Source organism: Rattus rattus, chromosome 4 (assembly GCF_011064425.1).
Source record: "Rattus rattus isolate New Zealand chromosome 4, Rrattus_CSIRO_v1, whole genome shotgun sequence".
Classification (NCBI taxonomy): Eukaryota; Metazoa; Chordata; class Mammalia; order Rodentia; family Muridae; genus Rattus; species Rattus rattus.
In genome coordinates, this window is record NC_046157.1 from 54,187,984 (window position 1) to 54,207,449 (window position 19,466).

The following is a 19,466-nucleotide window of genomic DNA, read 5'->3' on the forward strand; positions in this document are numbered from 1 at the left end:
TGAGAAATAAAGTAATGAATTAGGTGGGGGCGCAATAGCCACAGTACTTTCCCTCCAGAGGGAAATTTGAGTTTTATTACCTCAAATTGGCCTTGAAATTGCCAACTACTGCTCACAAATGTTCGTTTTTAATAGAATAAAATGTCGTCCTATGGGAACAACACTTCACAAACCTGCAGCCGTGTTTTCAAAACAAGCTTTCTTTATTAGTATTATTAAATGTAAATGTTCGACTGAGAACCCAGTCGGAGACAAGCTTCTCTAATTAAATCTTACCTGGAATAAAGAATGCACTCAGAAGCCCCATTTCTGCGTGGGAGCAGGGTGATCCCAGCTGGAGGATCACCAGATTACATACGTGAGGACAGTTCCCTTCAGGATGCTCCTATAATACCCTCCACCCCATCCCATCCACACCCGAGAGACACACACACGTGCACACACACACACACACACACCACATGCACACACATATACACAACACACACATACCATACACCACATACACACCACACACACCACACACATACACACACACCACACACACACACACACATGCACATGCACCACGCACACACATACACACACACAGATACACACACACACACCACACACACACATACCACATATACACACACCACACACACAGACATACATACACACAACATATACACCACACACCACATACATACACACACACATACACACCCACATACACACACACCACACACATACACACACACCACATACACACATACATACACACACACCACACACACACACACACACACACACACCACACACATGCACACACACACACTCTCTCTCTCTCTCTCTCTCTCTCTCTCTCTCTCTCTCTCTCTCTCTCTCTCCTCCTTCACCAGCCTTCACCTCTGGAAGCATTTCTTCATTCCCTGGTCTTGAAGTCCCTTCTTGACTAAGGGAGGCCTCAGAAAGCTTGGGAAAGCTGAGCTAACTCCGGACACTCCACTCCTGTAGGCAAAGGGGCAGTTGTGGGAGAATATTCACTATTCTAGGGACATAACGAGAATTCGAAGAAGAAAGCGCATATAAAAGAAACCAGACAGGGAGAGACACAGAACAGAACACATTTAGGAAAGGCCTGTGCTTTCTGAATGATCTGTGAAGGTTCCAGGCCACCAGAAGGGGCCGCAGATATCTTAACTTCTGCTCTCTGCTCTTGCCCACTTCCTGCCTCAGAAGCGCTCTGCGAATTAATTTTTTCTGCTGTTCCTACTATTCATGAGTCCCTCTCCAACATCTTGTTCCAGGACACAGGACTTGGAAACCCTGGTGGTACCCAGCAGACCCTAAAACTCATGTGTGACAGGAGAGGATGTACTGACCAGAAACTTCGAGGGACCTCTCTCTGCGCTACTCAAAATACGAGCTCAGAGAGCCCAGCACTGGGAAGGCAGGGAGGTGGATCTCTGTGAGTTCCAGCCCCGCCAGGATGACAATGGCTTTCACCACACTACTCACACATGCAGGACATCAAAGGCATGAGAGTACCTGCTCCTCCTGTTCCTCTGAACTTGTCTGACCTCACAACTGGAAATTTTGATCCCCAAACTCATACAGACCCAGGTCATGTCACAGAGCGCAGTGGCAGTGGCACAGACTTCCCATGGGACCTTTTGTATCTCAAAGCCTGCCTTCCTTTCAGCCAGTTGCCTGCTGCTTTCTAAATCCAGTTACTACAAACCAACTCGAAACTGCTTCCAGCTGGCCCAGCCCAGCGGCTCTCCCCAGACAATAATAACTTGTGACCTCTGTTACTGTCCTTCCTGGCCAGGTCTCCTCTGACCACATGACGAGAGGCCCAGCTTCTCTATGGTGGCATCCAGGTTCTCCTGCTTAGGTGTCTCCCACACCACGATGGCTGCCAGCCTCCCTCCCTCTACTCTCTAAAATCTTCCCATTTCTCTCAGCTTCCCACTCCTGCCCCACCCCCACCCTTACTCCTACCCCAGCAGTAACTTCCTTCTCTTGGCTGTTCCCCTCTAAACGGGCACCCTGCCTGGATCCATCTCCAGGGTAGTATGCCGCAGGAAACAGCCACTGTTTCTCCCAGTCAAAGTTCCCCAGGCCTCCCCATCTACAATGTTCAGTCACTCACCATTTTGGTAAATGTCTCCGCCCAACCCCCCCAACTTAGCTAAAGTAAAACCAGATTTCACTACAAATCAGACAAGAACACACAAAGGGGGTCCCTCATACCTTGGAACCCACACCAAATACTCTTGAGTTACAAAAAAGGGGAAGGGACAGAATGGAAGTGGGAAGAGGGGGAGGGGAGCAAAAGCGCGGGTGGGGGGGGTGCTGAAGAAAGCTTGGTCCCTGGCAATCAAGGCCCCTTGTGGGTCTTGACTCTTGTTGGTAAAAAAAACTTAGTCCTCGCCAACTAAGAAGTCTGTGGGATTGGGTTGAGCATGCTACTCCAATACCCAGTAAGTTTGGGGGCCTTGGTCCTTGACAAACCAAGTAACTCTAGAATTGAGCAAGACCTGCTTCTGCTCATTCCCAGGCAGCCTGATATTCTGGGTTCCTCTCGCCTCAAAAATCCTTTCAGCCACAGATCCTTCCCTCCCCAGTCTGGGGCTACACACCTGAGAGAAAAATGTCTGATCACCCACACCCCTCCCCAGTCCTGCAGCTTTCAGTCCCAAGTAGCAAAAGCTTCCAAGAGAATAAAAGTTTCAAACTGCCCTAACTGGCTCCTAGCCACTCCTCCCTTCTGAGGCTGAACTCTTCCCAAACGTTCACTGTCTGCCCAGATATAAATCTCCACTCTGTCCTTATCTCCTCTCACTGGTTAGATGTAACCATGCTATCTCTGTGTACAGTCACTTTGTCTATAAGCTGAAGCTGTTTGCAAATATGTTCATAAATGTTGCATATGTGTAACTTGTCTATTCTAAAGAGGGGAAAAAAAACTAAGATCTGTGGTTATAGAGTGTATAGGCCTGATTTTAAGATATGTGCACATGTATGAACGGGTATGTATGTATGTATGTATGTATAAGGTAAAGAGGGCTGTTGTTGGTTTTAAGACGTACAGGGACATCTTGGAATTCACCAATAATAACAATGTATTTTAAATATCAATGTCTTTTTTACAACATTACAATGTATTTCTGCAATGGACTATCATTTCCTAGGTCCTCCTTTGCATAGTAAGAGACACATGCATTGTAAAGTGTGCTTTTGGTAAAGAAGATTAAAGAAAGGAAAGGCTTTGGATACAATACATGTATGTGGGAAATTATAAAAAGATGACTATATTCACTCTAAATTAATTATAATTCCTAAGGCCAAAATTCTATTATACTGATATTAAATTGATGTCTGAAGCTGTTTACAACAGCAAAATTTTCTGAAGTACAGATCTGCTCTTAGGAATGTTTGTAAAAATGGGCTTAGAAAAATAATTACTGTGTTCTATCCTTTTACTAAATGAGACATATAAAACCTGAGATTAGATTTCTCCAAATCGTGCTAGTACGTACTCTGAATGGGCAAAGCTGTCTCTTGTTGAATAGGCACTGTCTAACAGGAGGAAAAATTCTGTTACAAAGAATTATGCCTACTTGAGACATTCCAGCTAAATTACAGTGATCATAAAACTTATTCTACTGGACAAATGATTCGATCTATTTATAAATTTGGCTGGTTAGACAAAATCCTCATTGTGCCTAGATCTTCAGTTCTCCAGAGGGGTAGTTAAATAAGCCATTGCCATTCAGGATCATGAGTTCATCACAGTTCCTTCCAGGAGGAGCCGGGCAGATGAGTTCACTCGCTGGAGGACTTCCCCAGCCTCGAGAAGAACTACATTCAAACAATGCTTCAATCCTGCTACACTTAAAGGATGTGTAAGACTTTGCTGGGTTGCTCCTCAGTTGCTCCTCAGTGTAAAACGATGCCCATCTCCATTCTGAGCAGACTATAGAAAAGGGCAGCTCCATGTCCTTCCTGTAATCCTGCTTTTCATATAGCTCTCTGCTTACCCAGAGCCCACCATGGTGTTTAAAAGCTTTCGAATGTGTCACTGTCTTTGCGAAAGTATTTTACGATTACGCAGCATAATTTGTATACAAAGAAATCTCATTTGAAATAGACAAAAACTTATTTTAAATATCCCCAAAGAAATTCCGCTTTGAGATACAAATATTTCTTTTTTTACATAAAAAAAATAGTGTGCGTATGTGTGTGTGTGTGTGTGTGTGTGTGTGTGTGTGTTCATCAGAGCCTGTGGAAATCAGAGGACCACTTGTGGGAGTCAGTTTTCTTTCCTTCACACAGGTCACAGAGATTGAACTCAGGTGGTCAGGCTTGGCAGCAGGTCCTTTGACACACCATTTTGCCATCCCTGTTCCTACATTTTATATCCAAACTCTTACAGCCAAAAACCTTTTCCTATTAAGAAAAGTAGTAACCAGGTCCAGGCCATTTCCCACAGATAGGGATACCTAGAGATTTAAATGATCTCTCCTCGTGTAAATTTGAGGCTGTTTTGAGACCTTTGGCACGCACCGTTTTATTTTTTATTTTTATTTTATCTTTTTAGTATTAGGTATAATATTAGCTATACAAATACCAAGCTGGATCATGAAGGCTAACGGAGTAGTGTGATCCAGGAAATCCTTCCTTGGTGGCTTTGGTAGCCATTTCTCTGTCCTGATAATTCAGCATCATCCTCATCAAACTTCCCCACAGCAGGACAGCAGGACAGCAGGATGTGGGACAGGATCTGTCCTGCTGGGCCAGTGAGAAGCTTCTCAGGAGAAGCTACACCAGTGTTTGTACACTTTCAAAAGCTGCCTCACAGCTGCCACACTTCCACAAGTGTGTGGAGTTGGAATTTTCCAGGCCCAAAGCCAAGGGTTATACCTTGGCTACCTTACCTTAATCAAAAATAGTCAATCTATTATTACCTTTCTCATCATGTGACTTAACAGTCTTGCAACCAAATCAAAATAACCTAATGATATCAGCTCTAAGGGGAGCTGTGACAACCGTAGAAATCTACCAATCTACCCGTTCCCTGAAATAGTCTGAGATCCAACGCTTACGCACTCTCCTGTTTGCTCTTCTGCCCACACTTTACAACAAATACAATTCAGTTTGATTTCACAGCTCTTCATGGACATCCCGATATACCTGTGGCTATTCGTTTACTAATAGTTTTTATTCTCATGCCCATCCACCCTTCTCCAATCCCTCTGCTAAGTGTTTGTGCAGACCACAGTGAGGTAAATACACCACATGTATTTGCATAGACATTATGAAAATATGGATATTGGTACCAGTTTCTGAACAATCACTCCAGACTGGGGAGGCCTCCAAGATGCCCCAAGAGTTTCAGGAAGCAGCTAGAACTTGACTATGACACTCATACCCATAAGGCCTCTCTCTCTCCCCCTCTCCCTCTTTCCTTTTATATAAACAAACAGGGTGGAGGTGTTAGAACCCAGATTGATCACTGCCAAGGCATTGCAAGAACTGTGTCTCCTCACTCAAATACCTGAGCCTACATACAGCCTAGGGCTACGAGACTCCATTCTCTTGGCCCCTGGGATGGACATGCATTAAGTAAATGGGACCTCCTCCACACTTCTCTACAAATCCTCAAGATCTTACATTCCTTCCTCAAAATACAGGGCTTCCCATACCTTGCCCCAAGTAAGAGCCAACCTTGGACTCTCTACTTCTACTCTCTACTATGGACTGCTCATCAATCACACAACAAGAAGCCACCATCCTCTGAATCTGTAAGGAGGGACCCCACTCTGCCCTGTGGGCCAGATTACTGGGGAACATTTAATCCTTGGGGTCTACTGTTTCAACAGAATGATAAGGAAAGGGGAGAGACAAGGTGTCTCTCTTCAGAGATCTCCTCTCCTAGGGAACTTAGAAAAGTTGCTAGGCATCCTGTCTCCCCCGACCCCCTCCACTGCTGCCTTTCCTGAGAAACTCTGCTGCCAAAAAAGCTATATTTGTTTATGTCTATACCCATTGTAGTATCATATAATGTATATTTAATTTTATATTCATATATGTTTTTACGTACACACACACACTCTTATGGTGAGTCTGTAAAAGACAGCAGCTGGGTATTACGATGTGGGAAATCGTCCCTTGCTCCTGAGGACCACACATGAAGGTTGCTACCCACAAGCTCTCCAGCTCTGCCTGGGACTCCAAGCTCTCATCCCTAACTGACAGAGATCTGGTTAGCAGCCTACTGACCAGCACTTTCCTTCAGAAGCTCTCAGCTAACCCACAGAACACTAATGAGATGTTTTCTTGGGTGGATCCGGCTTTGTTTTCTCTGATGGGTTTACCAAGCTCTGGGTTTTTTACGTGCTAGGATCGATAGATCCCTAGGGCGCTAATCAAGCCGCAAGAGGAAATGAAGACAGTAGTAACTACCACAAAATGCTCCGTGGCAGACATGACACATCCAGTACGACATGAAGGACCTGGTGTGAAGCTGCTGTGAACCATAGTGATCACCCTGATTCCCACTCTTTTTTTTTTTTTTTTTTTTCTTTCTAGCAGGTGAGGAATTCCAGAGGCCATGAAACCCGGCGTGACATAGACGAGAACTGCAGGATTCTGATCTCCATTCTATCATGGCTTGAAGTGTAAGCCTCTTCAGTGACACTCATGCTTCCTGCCCCCTCTAGAAACAAAGATCAGGTGACCCACAGAGGTGCCTCCTGGGAAAACGGAGTTCAAACGGGGGACTGGAGAGATGGCTCAGCGATTAAAAGAACATTGTTGCTCCTGCAGAGGCCCAAGTTTGGTTCCCAGTACTGATCTGACGGCCTCTTCTGGCTTCCAATGCTTCCTGCACACTCATGTAGGCACACACACACACACACACACACACACACACACACACACACACTCACACGCACACGCACACGCACACGCACACGCACACGCACACACCACATTAATTAATGGATGAATAGTGTTCAGACCATTGCAGCAATGTGCCCTGATAACGGAGAGCCACAAGGCTGGAAGACAAGAACTCAAGCCAAGGATGAACACCGCAAAGGTCACACAGTGAATGAGACCAAATCTCATCAAATGGCTCCAGGATCGGGCAAGCAGAGCCCACAGGATTACAGGATGTTTTGGCAAGAATCTGGGTTAAGAGACTAATAAACTTCACGGAGAAAATTATAGTCAAAGAGACAGACTCCAAGCCTACGTATATCTCCATGGGAGACATCCAAAATAAAAATGTATGTTTGCGAATAGCAACCTCCTTCATCTGCCACAGCTCTTAGTTCATAGACTCTGGGAAGAGCTGAGGGCCCAAGAACGATGCTAAGACACTGCAGAATGGGTGTCTCCTGTCTGATTCCGTCACTCTAATAACTGGTTAACGATCTTAATGAGTCTCCGTAGAAAGCACAGTATTGCTGGGTCACTGTTTTCTTCCGGGGGTCAGCCCAGCAAACCGACCAACCACAGACGTGCACAGCAGTATGGGGGCAGGGTGGGGTGGGGTGGGGAGAACGACCATGATTGACAGCTGACAACCAGACAGCTCAGAAAGCCCTCCACACATCCTAGTTTGAGGTTAACTTTTCCTAGGGAGACAGACGTGGACATCCGTTCACCGTGGACACCAGTGATACACCAACGTGCAATTTCACCAAAGCCCAGGTTAGTGAGATCAGGGAGTCCTTGGGGGTACCTTACAAACAAAGCATGAGTGAGGGGCTTCTTACAGGGTGACCCCTAAAACAGCAGCATCGCTGAAAAGTCCCATTCCATCACAGATGGTGACCCCCATTGAGGCTACACCATGGAGTCCTGGTTTTTAATTAACCCCTTCTTTTTTTATGCACCCCAAACTCTCCTGGGATCGTTTGCAGCTGTTGGGAGGGGACAGGGAACAATGGCTGGAGTCTCGGGGGAGTTTCCTGGCTCTCCTCTCCTATGTTTTATACTGGTGAGTGTTTGTTAAAGGTTCTATTGCCATTATCTCCGGCCTGGCTTGCACTGTCTTGTTCCGCTCTAGTTGCTATGGCTACCGGGCAAAGTCCAAGATGGCATCTTGTTATACCCAGAAGAAAAGGTGCTCTACAACACCCAGGAAGATCAAAGCGTTCTTCCGTCCATCATGAACTCTAGTGAATGCCTTGTGTGTGCCTGAGGTCACTCTTGGCATCAGGAACAGGGCAGTGGGTCTCCTCCTCCTCACGGGGCTTATTATGGTCTAGTGAGGAGGTGAGATCACGAGTGCACCCAAACCAGGGAAAGTGAATGCATCAGTGAGAGCCCCACTGCACCCCTCCCATTCACAGCTGAGAGGCCAGGCTCTCCACACCCCTCAGAGACAAGGCCCTTAGAGATGGAACGGAGCTGAGGAAGGGTTATTAGAGAGGAAGCTGACCTTTTCCTTCTTGGTGTGTCTTACAAGCATGAGTGAGGGGCCTCTTATAAGGTGACCCCCAAAACAGCAAGTACCCCAAAAAGAGAAAGGTGATCAGAGACACAAATGACAAAAACTCAGAAAGACACAGTGGGAAGACAATTGTTTACAAGCCAAGGGGCAAGGTCTGTGAGACTCTTCCCCACAGGCCTCAGAAGGAACCAACCTCACCAACTCTGATCCCCAGAACTCTCTTTCTCTCCGAGTCCCTGGGAACACATTCCTGTCTTCTAAAGGGTCAGCTTGCCAGGAAATCACCCATGATACCTTCAATGACTTAAGTTGTAGCAGCTGGAACTGTGCCCCCCCACACACACAGGCATCGTCGAGTCCTGACCTCTGACCTCTAGGCCAGTGACTTTCAACCTTCCTAATCCTATGACTCTTTAGTAGAGCTCCTCATGATGTAGTGACCCCCCCCAACCATAAAATCATTTTCCTGGTTACTTCATAACTATCATTTTGCTACTGTTATGAACCATAATGTAAATATCTGATACGCAACCCCTGTGAAAGGGTCCTTAGACGCCCCCCTCAAAGGGGTCGAGACCCACAAGCTGAGAAGCAGTGTTCTAGTGGTCCATAAATACGGTCTTATTTGTAAATGGAGTCTTTGTAGACATAATCAAGTTAAAAGGAGGCAAAACTAGATTAGAATGGATTCTAAACCCAGTGCTTTTGTTGTACGTCGGTAGTGGCTCAGTCAGAGACATACTGAGGAACAACACCACGTGAAAAGGGAGGCAGAGATTGGTGGGTCATGTTAACAAGCCTAGGCTACCGAGAATGCTACCAGCACGGAGCCCAAACAGAAGCAAACAATCTCCCGAGCGTGCGCGGCTCTCTCCAGACCTTCATTCTGGACTCCAATCTCCAGCAACGCGACACAAAAAAATATCTGTTGCTTATCCTAATCTGTGGTAACTTGTTATGGCCGCCCTAGCAGACTAATAGAGAAAGTCAGAAAGAAAAGCTGCTCAGGGCACGCCTCTTCCTTTTCACTGCAGTTAGACCCGAGAAGGAGGCGATCGCCTGTGCAGAGTGCCTGCCAGCATCTAAGGAGAAAATGCACAGAAGACCCCGGATCCACCGGCAAACAGAAGCCACAGTGCTGATCCTCAAGGCAAGGACTGAAATTTGCCAGCATCCCCCAAGGAGTGTGATATCCAGGCTCTGATTGTCCACACTTTCCTGCTTAGTCTCTTAAGGTAGACTAGAACAACTGGGGAGACTGGAGGAACTTGGGAAGAAGAGAGGCCCCACCTGCGAGTCTGGTTGAAACCTCTCATGAGCTCAGAGTCAAGGATGGCAGCCCAGTTAACATTTGCTGCGAAGTCTGTCTGTGTAGAGATAATACCCCTTTTACAGAGAGACACTTACATCAGGGTGTTAAGATAACAGTGAACCAGGGAGGGCTGGAGAGGTGGCTCAGTGGTTAAGGACACTGGCTGTCCTCCCAGAAGACCTGGGTTCAATTCCCAGAACCCACATGACAGCTCACAACTGTCAGTAACTCCAGTTCCAGGGGATCCAACCCTCACACAGACATACATGCAGGCAAAACAGCACATAAGATAAAAATAAATAATTCATTAAAAAATAAAATAAATAATGAACGATGCTTAAGGTCTAAAGACATAGGGTCCTTCCCTCTATATCCCTCCACTCCGAGATGGAAGCCAGCCATGTTCTAGAAATTTCACAAAGAAACCCCATCTACAGTAAAAGACAGGTCTTAATTCCCCTGTGCAACCCTCTTGATGCATGGCTCTACCACACTGCCATCCCTTCCAAGGCATCTTTAGGGCCAACCTAAAATCATAATTTCACCCTTTGAAAAAAGGGAGGGAGAAAAGGGAGCTTCTCAACAACCTCTTCAGATATGACCTGAAAGCCACCGAACCCTATGCCCAGCTGTTGCTGAGATGAGCTGCCCTTGGAGGAGCCCGCACACTCAGCTGTGAGTGTCCGCTCCCCTCCCCTTAAGCACCTCTCCATTAACCTCACATTTAAGACTCTCCTGTGTACATTTGTATGGGTGTATACACGTGTTCACCTGTGTGCGCACATACATGTGGCTATGCACATGCCCACAAAAGGCTGGTGTTGATACCAAGTGTCTTCTCAGTCACTCCCCAACTTTACCTACCGAGGCTACACACATAAGCTCATCTCTTCAGCCAGTCTGGCCAATCGGCTTGCTCTGTGGATTCTCTGTCTCTGTCTCCTCCTTCCTAGGGTAACAGGTGACCTGCCCTGCCCACCTGGGCTCTGTAGATCCCAACTCTGTATTTCCATTTGCACAGCAAGCACTTTCCACACTGAGGTATGTCCCTGGTCCTAAAATCTCTTTTTATGATTTTTCAAATTATTACACTTAGAGAGAGAGAGAGAGAGAGAGAGAGAGAGAGAGAGAGAGAGAGAGAGAGAGTGTGTTTGGGGGTGCATGTGCCCTGGTACACCTGTGGAGGTCAAAGGACAACTTTCAGGAACTGGTTCCTTTCTTCCATCTTGTAGATGACCCTAGACAGTAGACTCGGATCACCAGTCTTGGCACCAAGCATCTTGACCCACCCCAGAGCCGTTTACCAGCCCTAAAATCTCCTAATAACGTCCAACTCTGCTTCTTGCTCATCCTGAGACTCTGTTCTGCACTAAGGTCAAGAATCCAGCATCTGGGTTGAAGGCTCAGGATGTGCCCGTCTGCTGCTGGTGACCTTAACCAGCTAACCAGATTCCCAAGAGAGAGCAGGGAATCCAGAGCAGGACAGCACCTGGGTGTGGCAGAGCCCAGGCAAAGCAGAGGGTGAGGCTGGTGTGGCTCAATCAGTAGAGGGCTTGGCTACTGTGCACGAAGGCCTGGGTTTGCTCACTGTGGTGGTTTGAATGAGAATGGCCCTTAGAGGCTCACGTTTGAATGTTTGGTCCCCGGTTGGTGGAACTATTTGGGAAGGATTAAGAGGTGTGTCACTAGGGGTAGGCTTTTGAGGTCTCCAAAGCTCATGCCCAGCCCAGCCTCCCTCTCTGCCTCCTAATTGTGGATCACATGTAAACTCTTAGCTGCTGCCCAGCACCACATATGCCTGCATGTGTCCATGCTCTCTGCCATGACCGTTATGAATTCACCCTCTGAAACTGTAACCAAGCCCTCAACTAAATGCTTTCTTTTACCTTGGTCATGGTGTCTTTCTCAACAATAAATAAAACAATCTGCAGCACTGGCTAAACCGAACCTGGCGGCAGGTACCCATAATCCTGTACACTAGAGGTGGAGGTAGGAAGACCAAGCAAGCAGCTCAAGATCGCGTTTCCCAATGATGTACAACAAGCCAGAACCGGTGAGCTAAGGTCACTGACTGGGCTCAACTAGGCAAGACAGCAAGTTTCTCAGTTATCACGAAGAGTTGAGAGGGGTAACAAACTTCAGTACAAACGCTACTTTGTACAAATGCTACTTTGCACAAATGCTACTTTGTACCCACGCCATCAACCCAAACTGCCCATCTCTTCAGAAGGATGTGGTTGGCACTCTCTACCCCTCTAGGGAAGATAATCACCACTCTGGATGATTGCTACAGCGCTGGAATAGCCAGCAACCTGCAGACATGGATGGGCGCACAGACCTGAGTCAGATTAGTAAGTAGAGCCGGACACCAGCAGGGAAAATGCAAGGTGTGCTCCTCCCCGTGGGCGCCGTTCTGCATGGTGGTGCTGACTCACAGTATCCTTTGAAGTCCCTTGGCCCCGTGTCAGTGAGCGCTGAGAAAGAAGCCCTACGTGCCAATTTCCATCATCCCCCAAGTACTTCAAAAAGATGAGGCGAGGCAGGAAGTTCAAAAGAGTATGCCCACAACCACACCACCTGTAATCCAGGAAATTATAGGCACCGCCTCGCACACAGGACCCACAGGGCAGGTGCCTCTGAAAACGCCTCCTTCCTCCAAGGAGCCCCGCTGAAGGCTAATAGGAACTTCCAGTTCTCCACGTGCGCCCTGCACCTCAGAACCATCATCGCTCCTGAAATGTCTCTCCCTTGAAAAGAAATAACAGGATTTAGCACCTGTTTGTTTCAGAAATAGTTGCTAAAAACAGATCTGCCAAAAGGCCACTTCTAAAATTAGTCATATTTCCTGCTCTGCGAAAAACGTAGTAAAGGGTAATTTTAGTAACTTCTTCACTCCAGGTACCTGGTGCTGCTGCACTCTGCGCGTGATGACTTGCAACTTACTAAGCAGGTGGTCCTTGTTGTTAGCCCCAGAATAGCTCTAATGGAATGTATAAACGGGCTTTTCAAATAAAAGTCAAAGGTTAGAATGTGCTCCTTGAGTACCTTCACTGACCGGTTAATGGTACCCACCTTGGCGCCTCGATCACAGGTGAAGGTGGCATCGAGGTTTGCTCTGCTGCTAAGGTTGCCCTTCCAAGTCAGCTGTGCCCGAGATGCTATAAGACTTTCCCCCCTGAGCTCCTTCGCTGTGATCACAGATATCTTTAATATTATTGCACTTACTGGTGGCGGGTACACACTGAAGTGCACTTGTGGAAGTCGGGGGATTAGAGGACAACTTTCAGGAGTTGGTGGTTTTCTCCTTCGATCCCAAGATAAATCTACCAGGGATAAAACTTGGGCCGTTGGGCTTGCCGACACACACCTTTAACCACCGGGCCATTTCAGCTATATTTTATTATTCAAGTTTTAAAATGGGATAGTGACTTCTTGTGGGTCCTTCCTACCTATCAAGAACCACTTCGAGGCAACAAGCAGAGCCTCCCCAGTCTGTAAAAGTCACTAGCCCATACTCCTGCCCAGCAGCTTTGTTCTCTACGGCAGGCCCTGGGGAATTATGTTTGCAGAATCTAACAGATGATGTCTCCTGGTCCAAACATCACTTCAGCCACAACTGAGAACGTCAAAATTAAGAACCTCACAGGATTGAGTGAATGTTTATTTTTATAAAGCCAGATGGGCAGAGATTGTCTTTGCTTAAAAGTTAAAGGAAAGCAAAACTTAGGTCTAAGCCGTCCTTTGTGCTCAGCAGTAAAGGGGCCATCTAGATTCAGATTGCTTCTAAGCAAACAACTTCAGAAGCTACCGGGGTAAAACACCGACCTGCCCTGCAGGTCTCGGTGGCAATAGGAGCCTCTGGATGAGATAGGACCCAGTCCAAATGAAAGTGGGGAAAGGGGAACTTGTTTGTCTTCTAGACTCAGCTGGGAATTCCCAGCAAACCCTGGAGGATTTTATCCAAAGCATTCTGGAAATGTGCACCTTACCAAACACACCACCACCACCCACACTGCCTCAGATGCCTTCAGCTAGCAAGAGTCTAGATTTAACCACAAATCAACCAAAATAAAATGCATGCTTTGATAAGATTGGCTCTGAAACAGATGAAATTGGAGATGGTGCCCAAGTCTTCCCTTCATCCTCTGTTCCACAAACGCATTCCTCAAGATAAGCTACTCCCGGACCCTTCTGACACGGTGGTTCAGGGAGGGCATGCTTAGTTTCCATGGCAGGATTCATCCCTCCCTCCTAAAAGAGAAAATCCATACCCACTAAAAAGGAAAGGAAAGGGGTTGGGGATTTGGCTCAGTGGTAGAGCGCTTACCTAGGAAGCGCAAGGTCCTGGGTTCGGTCCCCAGCTCCGAAAAAAAAAAAAAAAAAAAGGAAAGGAAAAGGAAATGCTTTAACTAAACCTATGTACCCCAAGAAAGTTGTGATGGGGTATGCCTGGAGGCAAGCTTCCACAGAAGCTGCCTGTCCAGTGGTGAAGCCCCTTGGCCTGCAGTTTAGTCTGCAAATAGCTTGAGGTGGCCTCCCCTTTCCCTCTAGCTTCGCTTAATAAGACAAAACCCAAACAAAGGAGGGCCAGGGACTCACCAATGGTTCCCCCTCTCCCACTAACTCTCTCCCCTCCCCATCTCTGTCTCATCTCTACAATCTGCTAAAGCCTACATCCATTAGTTAAGTATTAAAGGTGTGGGGTTAGGGAGATAAAAAGCTATGAATAGCACCACTGTTTCTTTAAAGCACACCATTGGAGAAGCTAAAATCCAGGTCTGCCCCCCCCCCATACTCTGTTGTCCCCAGAGCAGGGTTCCTCCTGGCTACAGAAAAGCAGAGCAGGAAAGAGCAAGGTTTGCAACATAAGTATCCCTCCCTGGCCTCTCTGTCTGCACTGAGGACTAGGGTCTTTAACTAGATCAGATCAACTGGTCCAGGGAAACAATTTTACACGCAACAAACTTCCTCTCATTGCAAAGATGAATTGAGCCGTCATAAAGACAGGAGGAAGGGGGACCCTTCATCTAGACCCCAGTTGGGCAGAAATACCTTGTACTTTATTCCAAGGGATGGAGTCCCTTGCTAGGCAGGAGTTAACACAGGAGTCCAGAACTGAATCAGGACTGAACTCTGAATACCCCAGGCAGTGCAGCCAAGGACAAAGGAATTATCCCATGGGGCAAAACTGCCCTAGTGAGGAACTGAGGTCCAGCCCAATGTGGCAAGAAGCTCTAAGGAGTTCTGATCTCTTTAGAGAGGTGATACGCATAGCCAGACCAAATCCTATAGACTGTGAACGCAAAGTCCCTCGCCTCTCCCAGACAGAACAGAAATCAGCCTGCATCACAGCACCCCAAATGGACCTTGGTGTGCCTGGCAGACAGCCCACTGTACACCAAAGAGCAAACAAACCTTCCTTTACTCCAGTTAGAACAACTAGGGCCGGTCTGAAGAGTCCGTTCTTCTTTGAAGAACTAATGTGAGTTCATAGTGAATGATGGTTTTTTTTGCTTGGAAATTCAGGCAGCAGACACTTTTGAAAATGACTTGGTCTAACCCTGATACCCGGTATAAAGGGGCAGCCCACTTGGAATGGCTACAGAAAAAGAAGATAAATTCTAAGGGTGATGGAACCCAGTGCTCAAAAGTAGGGGTCTCCAGGACAACAGAAACCAAGAGGAAATCAAAGGTATCAGGGGGCTAGCGTGGCAGCTCTGACCTGTCACCAGACTTCTCACAATTCAACATTGTCACAAACTCCTAGGCTGGGCAGGGGAACCTAGAGCAGCAGGCACAAGGGTTTGGCCCTCGGGCTATTGGCTGCTAGGACCCCCTGAATTCCCCTCCTCCACTCTGCATGGACAACCCTCCGCCTAGGTGATAGTGTTGGGTCTCTGCAAAAATACGGGCTTGGCAGCCCCGAGCAATTCCCTGTCTGAGGCCACCCAGACTCAAAAGTAAGTCAGCCTCTAGGGTTTCTTCTCACAAATCTAAGTTAACACCTGAGATCTGCCCGCACCTGGCCCGGGAGGAGTTCACTCTCTAACTTCTAATTAGGTCGAAGTAGTGTCCCTCTGGGTGTGGGGGAGGGGCCCCTTTCCTTTATAGTCTTCTAGAAAAAAATGAAAAGGTATCTCCAAACTTCTAGAGTCCAGGGCCTGCGTAGTTCTGCACCTGCCAAAAGCGGGATCTTTACTTCGATTCAAACAGTTGCCCCAGCCCACGCGGGTGGTGAGGGTAGCGTTCGGGGCCTCAACTCTCCTCCACGTCCTCCCCTGAGCCAGGAGGGACGAAACACTAAGCAACCTCAGACTGGCTGCCCTGCTCTCTCGCCGCACATTCCAAAAGCAAGACTGAACCCCAGCCTGGATCTAGTTCCCGCCTCTGCACTGAACCATGCCCCTACCGCAGGACCCTCCAACGCCACCTCTCCCCTCCCTTCTCTGGCGTCCGCCAGGCGGCACTCTTCCAAAACAAAACAGAAAGACAGTGCGGGGTAGCTTCGCGGGTACATCTATCTACCCGGGTACCCACCCCACAAACGTGACCCCACTACTACCATCACCCATCAGTGGGTGCCCGATGACCCACGGCGAGAGCCTGAGTGTGCGTCTAGCTACACTGGGTTGGAAAACCAGGCTGAGTGCTCGCGGGACAGTGCTCCCGAGTCCTCCCTCCAGGCCCGCGCACCCCAGCTCACCTTCTCTCCGGTCAGCACGTGCAGCCCCTCGCGCACCTTGGCGAAGGAGCCTTCTCCCAGCTTCCTGCTGCCGATGAGGTAGTTGCCCACGCGCTTGTGATGCTGGAAGTCCCGGAGCCGCTCGCGGGACACGCCGCTCACCCAGGCGGGCAGGAAACTTCCCTCGCAGGCCGCCGCCGGCCTGGCCGTGTCCTCCGCGCCTCCGTCGCCCCCCGGCGCCGCCGGCTCGCCCAAGAGCCCGTCCCCCGCCGCAGCCGGCATCGCGCTCGCTCGGCTCCCGCGCTTGAAGCCTCTCCTCCTTCGGCTCCCGGGGCTGCCCCGGCTCCTCCTGCCGCCGCCCTGGACCTGGCCCCGCCCGGCCCGGGTCTCCGCGCTCACGCCCCCCGCGCCTCCGTGCTAGCGCCGCGCGCAGACAATAGCTGGCGACGGGGCGACCGGGGACCCGCCCCCGAGAAGTTCGTCCTCGGAGAATCGATCGCCCAGATCGCGCCTGCGGTCCGTCTGGTGTCCCGCTCCGGTGCGAGAGGGAACGGCTGCTGGTCCGAGAGGGGTACGATCCGGTGGCGGAGTCCCCCAAGCCCGGGCGCCGCCGCCCTCTGGCCCGCAGGGTCGTCAGCGGTGCTCCCCGGGGCCGCTCCCGCCGGAGAGGAGCGCGCGGCGGGCTGCAGGCGCCCTCTGGAAGGCAGCAGAAGAAAGCCCCATTCAGTTTGAATTTGCAGAAATTTAATCCGCTCGCGGGCGGCGGGGACAGAAGCGAGCTCCACTCCGCAGCCTGAGCACTTTCAAATCCCTCGTAGCCCCTCCTTCCTTCCCCGCGCGCAACAGCCGAACTCGACCCTCGCTGGAGAGGGGAGGGGAAGGGAGCGGCGGAGTGGGCGGCGAAGCCACCTGAGCGCCAGACAGGGGGACCCCGCGCGGCCGGGTAGACGCGCGCTCCCGGGCTGCCCAAGACCTGCCGCCTCCGGGGGTTGGGGGTTTGGGGGTGCAAATCGCGCAGGTCTTGGGCAGCTTTCTGGACCTTTCGAGAGTGAATTTCCTCACCAACCGCACCCACCATGAGCAGGGGGAAAGAGAAAGAGAAGCTCTGGACCGTAGGAGAGTTGGGTACCCAGCCCAGAACCTGGCACATAGTAGGGACTCTGGAAGATGGGTGGATGGATGAGTGGGTGGGTGGGTACCTAGAAGGCTGTGTATCGGGGCTCTCACACATACTAGATTGCTGTTGTCTGGGAAGAAGCAGCCGCCACAGTTAACAGTAGTGGCGGCAGCAAAGGAACCCGGGCATTTGCCCCCTCTCTGCCTTCCATAGCGGTGATGTCTTGCAGGGTGAGCCGGACCCGAGCCTCGCCGCTCCTGGATGCTTTTGTTCTGCAGGCTCTGTGACTGTACTGATCTCACATAAACAATAAACAGCCTGAGACACCTACCTACCCGGTATCTCCAGGATCACCAACATCTTCCTGATCCGAAATGAGAGACACACAAAAAAAGGGATGCAGACAGGGCTTTCCAAAATGCGACCTGTTGAGGTGCCCGCGTCTAATGCAAATTTAACCTCTGATCACACATCATCTGAGCTCGAAGGGAGGATTCGGTCCTCACAAAGTTCATTTCATTGTTTACCCCGCAGTAAACAGGTATGACATCATCGATCCACATTAATGCTCTGAGATGGGGGAGGGGATACAGCTGTCACCCACCCAGTCTTGGGGCAGGGGAAGGTTCCTGACATATCTGAAGAGTAACCCCCCAAAATGCCCGTTTTCAAGTCTAGGCATCTATTGCTTTGAACCACGCGTATTGTAAGTCTCCATCCACCCTTGCTATTGTGACCGACGCTAGTTTTGTCTCGGGCTGGGGTCTCATTGCTCTGGATTTCTTTCTACCGCTTTCTTGCTGTACCTAAGGGATCTTAGCTCCTACAGTTTCTGCAGGGCTCATCCAATCACTTTCGCGTTTCTAATTCAGTGACTGAATTTTTAAAAGGCGGGAGGTGGGGAGAGGGAGAGGATGCTGGGTTCAAAGTGCAGGGAGGATGAGGCCCACTTTGGGGGTGAATCTTCCATCAGGAAAGGATTTAAAGTTTCCCAATGTTGCATTAATTTAATTTTAGGAAATTAGCTCTTTGTGAAAATTTAGAGATTCATTTGTTGCAATTTAAGGCAAATCCCAGAGAGTACCCATCATTTATGGGTGGTGGGGAGCACTTCATAAGTAGTGGAAGTCACTTATGATGAAATAGAGACTTTCTTTCCTTTTAATGTTTTGATTATACCCTCCCAGAGTAGAGGTCAGGAAATGGGTGAAGAAGAGAGAAAACACAGGCCCATTAAATCTTCAAGCCTGCTGCTGCCTGGGTCTGGTCCAAGTGCACTGCTAATTCTATTGGCTGGGATGGATGCCAAAGAGAAAGAGAAGTTCAAATCCCAGCCCTGCCTGAGCTTATTAACTGGTTTTTGAACTACAATTTCTACTGTTTGAAGTGGCCTTGCTCAATAAGGAATGACTCCGGAACTTCATTTCATAAGACAAGTAAGCGCTGTGTCCTGCGAGTGAGGCACTGTATCACTCTCCCATGAGGTATTCCAGAAACACCTCAGAGGACCAATCACCTACCACTGAAGAAGCTCCCAGGCTTGCGGGGTTCCTCTAGGCATTACAGGTCATCTGTCTTCGGAATAAGAGATGGCTCGACAAGAGCCTGCACTGCTCTTCTGGAGGAGCAGAGTTCAGTTCCCAGCATGTACACTGATCTGCTTGCAACCAGCTGTATGCAACTCCAGCTCCGGGCAACCCAATGCCCTTTTCTAGTTTCCAGCCTCCAAAGGCACCTGCACTCAGATGCACATCACACACACACACACACACACACACACACACACACACACACACACACACACGGGGGGGGGGGAAGAGGGAGGGGAGAAGGAGAAAGGGGGGGGAGAGAGAGAGAGAGAGAGAGAGAGAGAGAGAGAGAGAGAGAGAGAGAGAGAGAA

General features: G+C 49.0%; 1 protein-coding gene across 1 annotated transcript in view; it reads right to left on the bottom strand.

The window, feature by feature from the left end:
* The window catches only part of Hunk (hormonally up-regulated Neu-associated kinase), a 109,331-nt gene extending 92,522 nt beyond the window's left edge, over positions 1 to 16,809 (bottom strand). The window contains exon 1 of the mRNA XM_032900458.1: positions 16,471 to 16,809. Coding sequence (XP_032756349.1) covers positions 16,471 to 16,731 — 261 coding nt within the window. The 5' untranslated portion in view covers positions 16,732 to 16,809. The remainder of the gene's footprint in view (positions 1 to 16,470) is intronic.
* Positions 16,810 to 19,466: the final 2,657 nt, after the last annotated feature.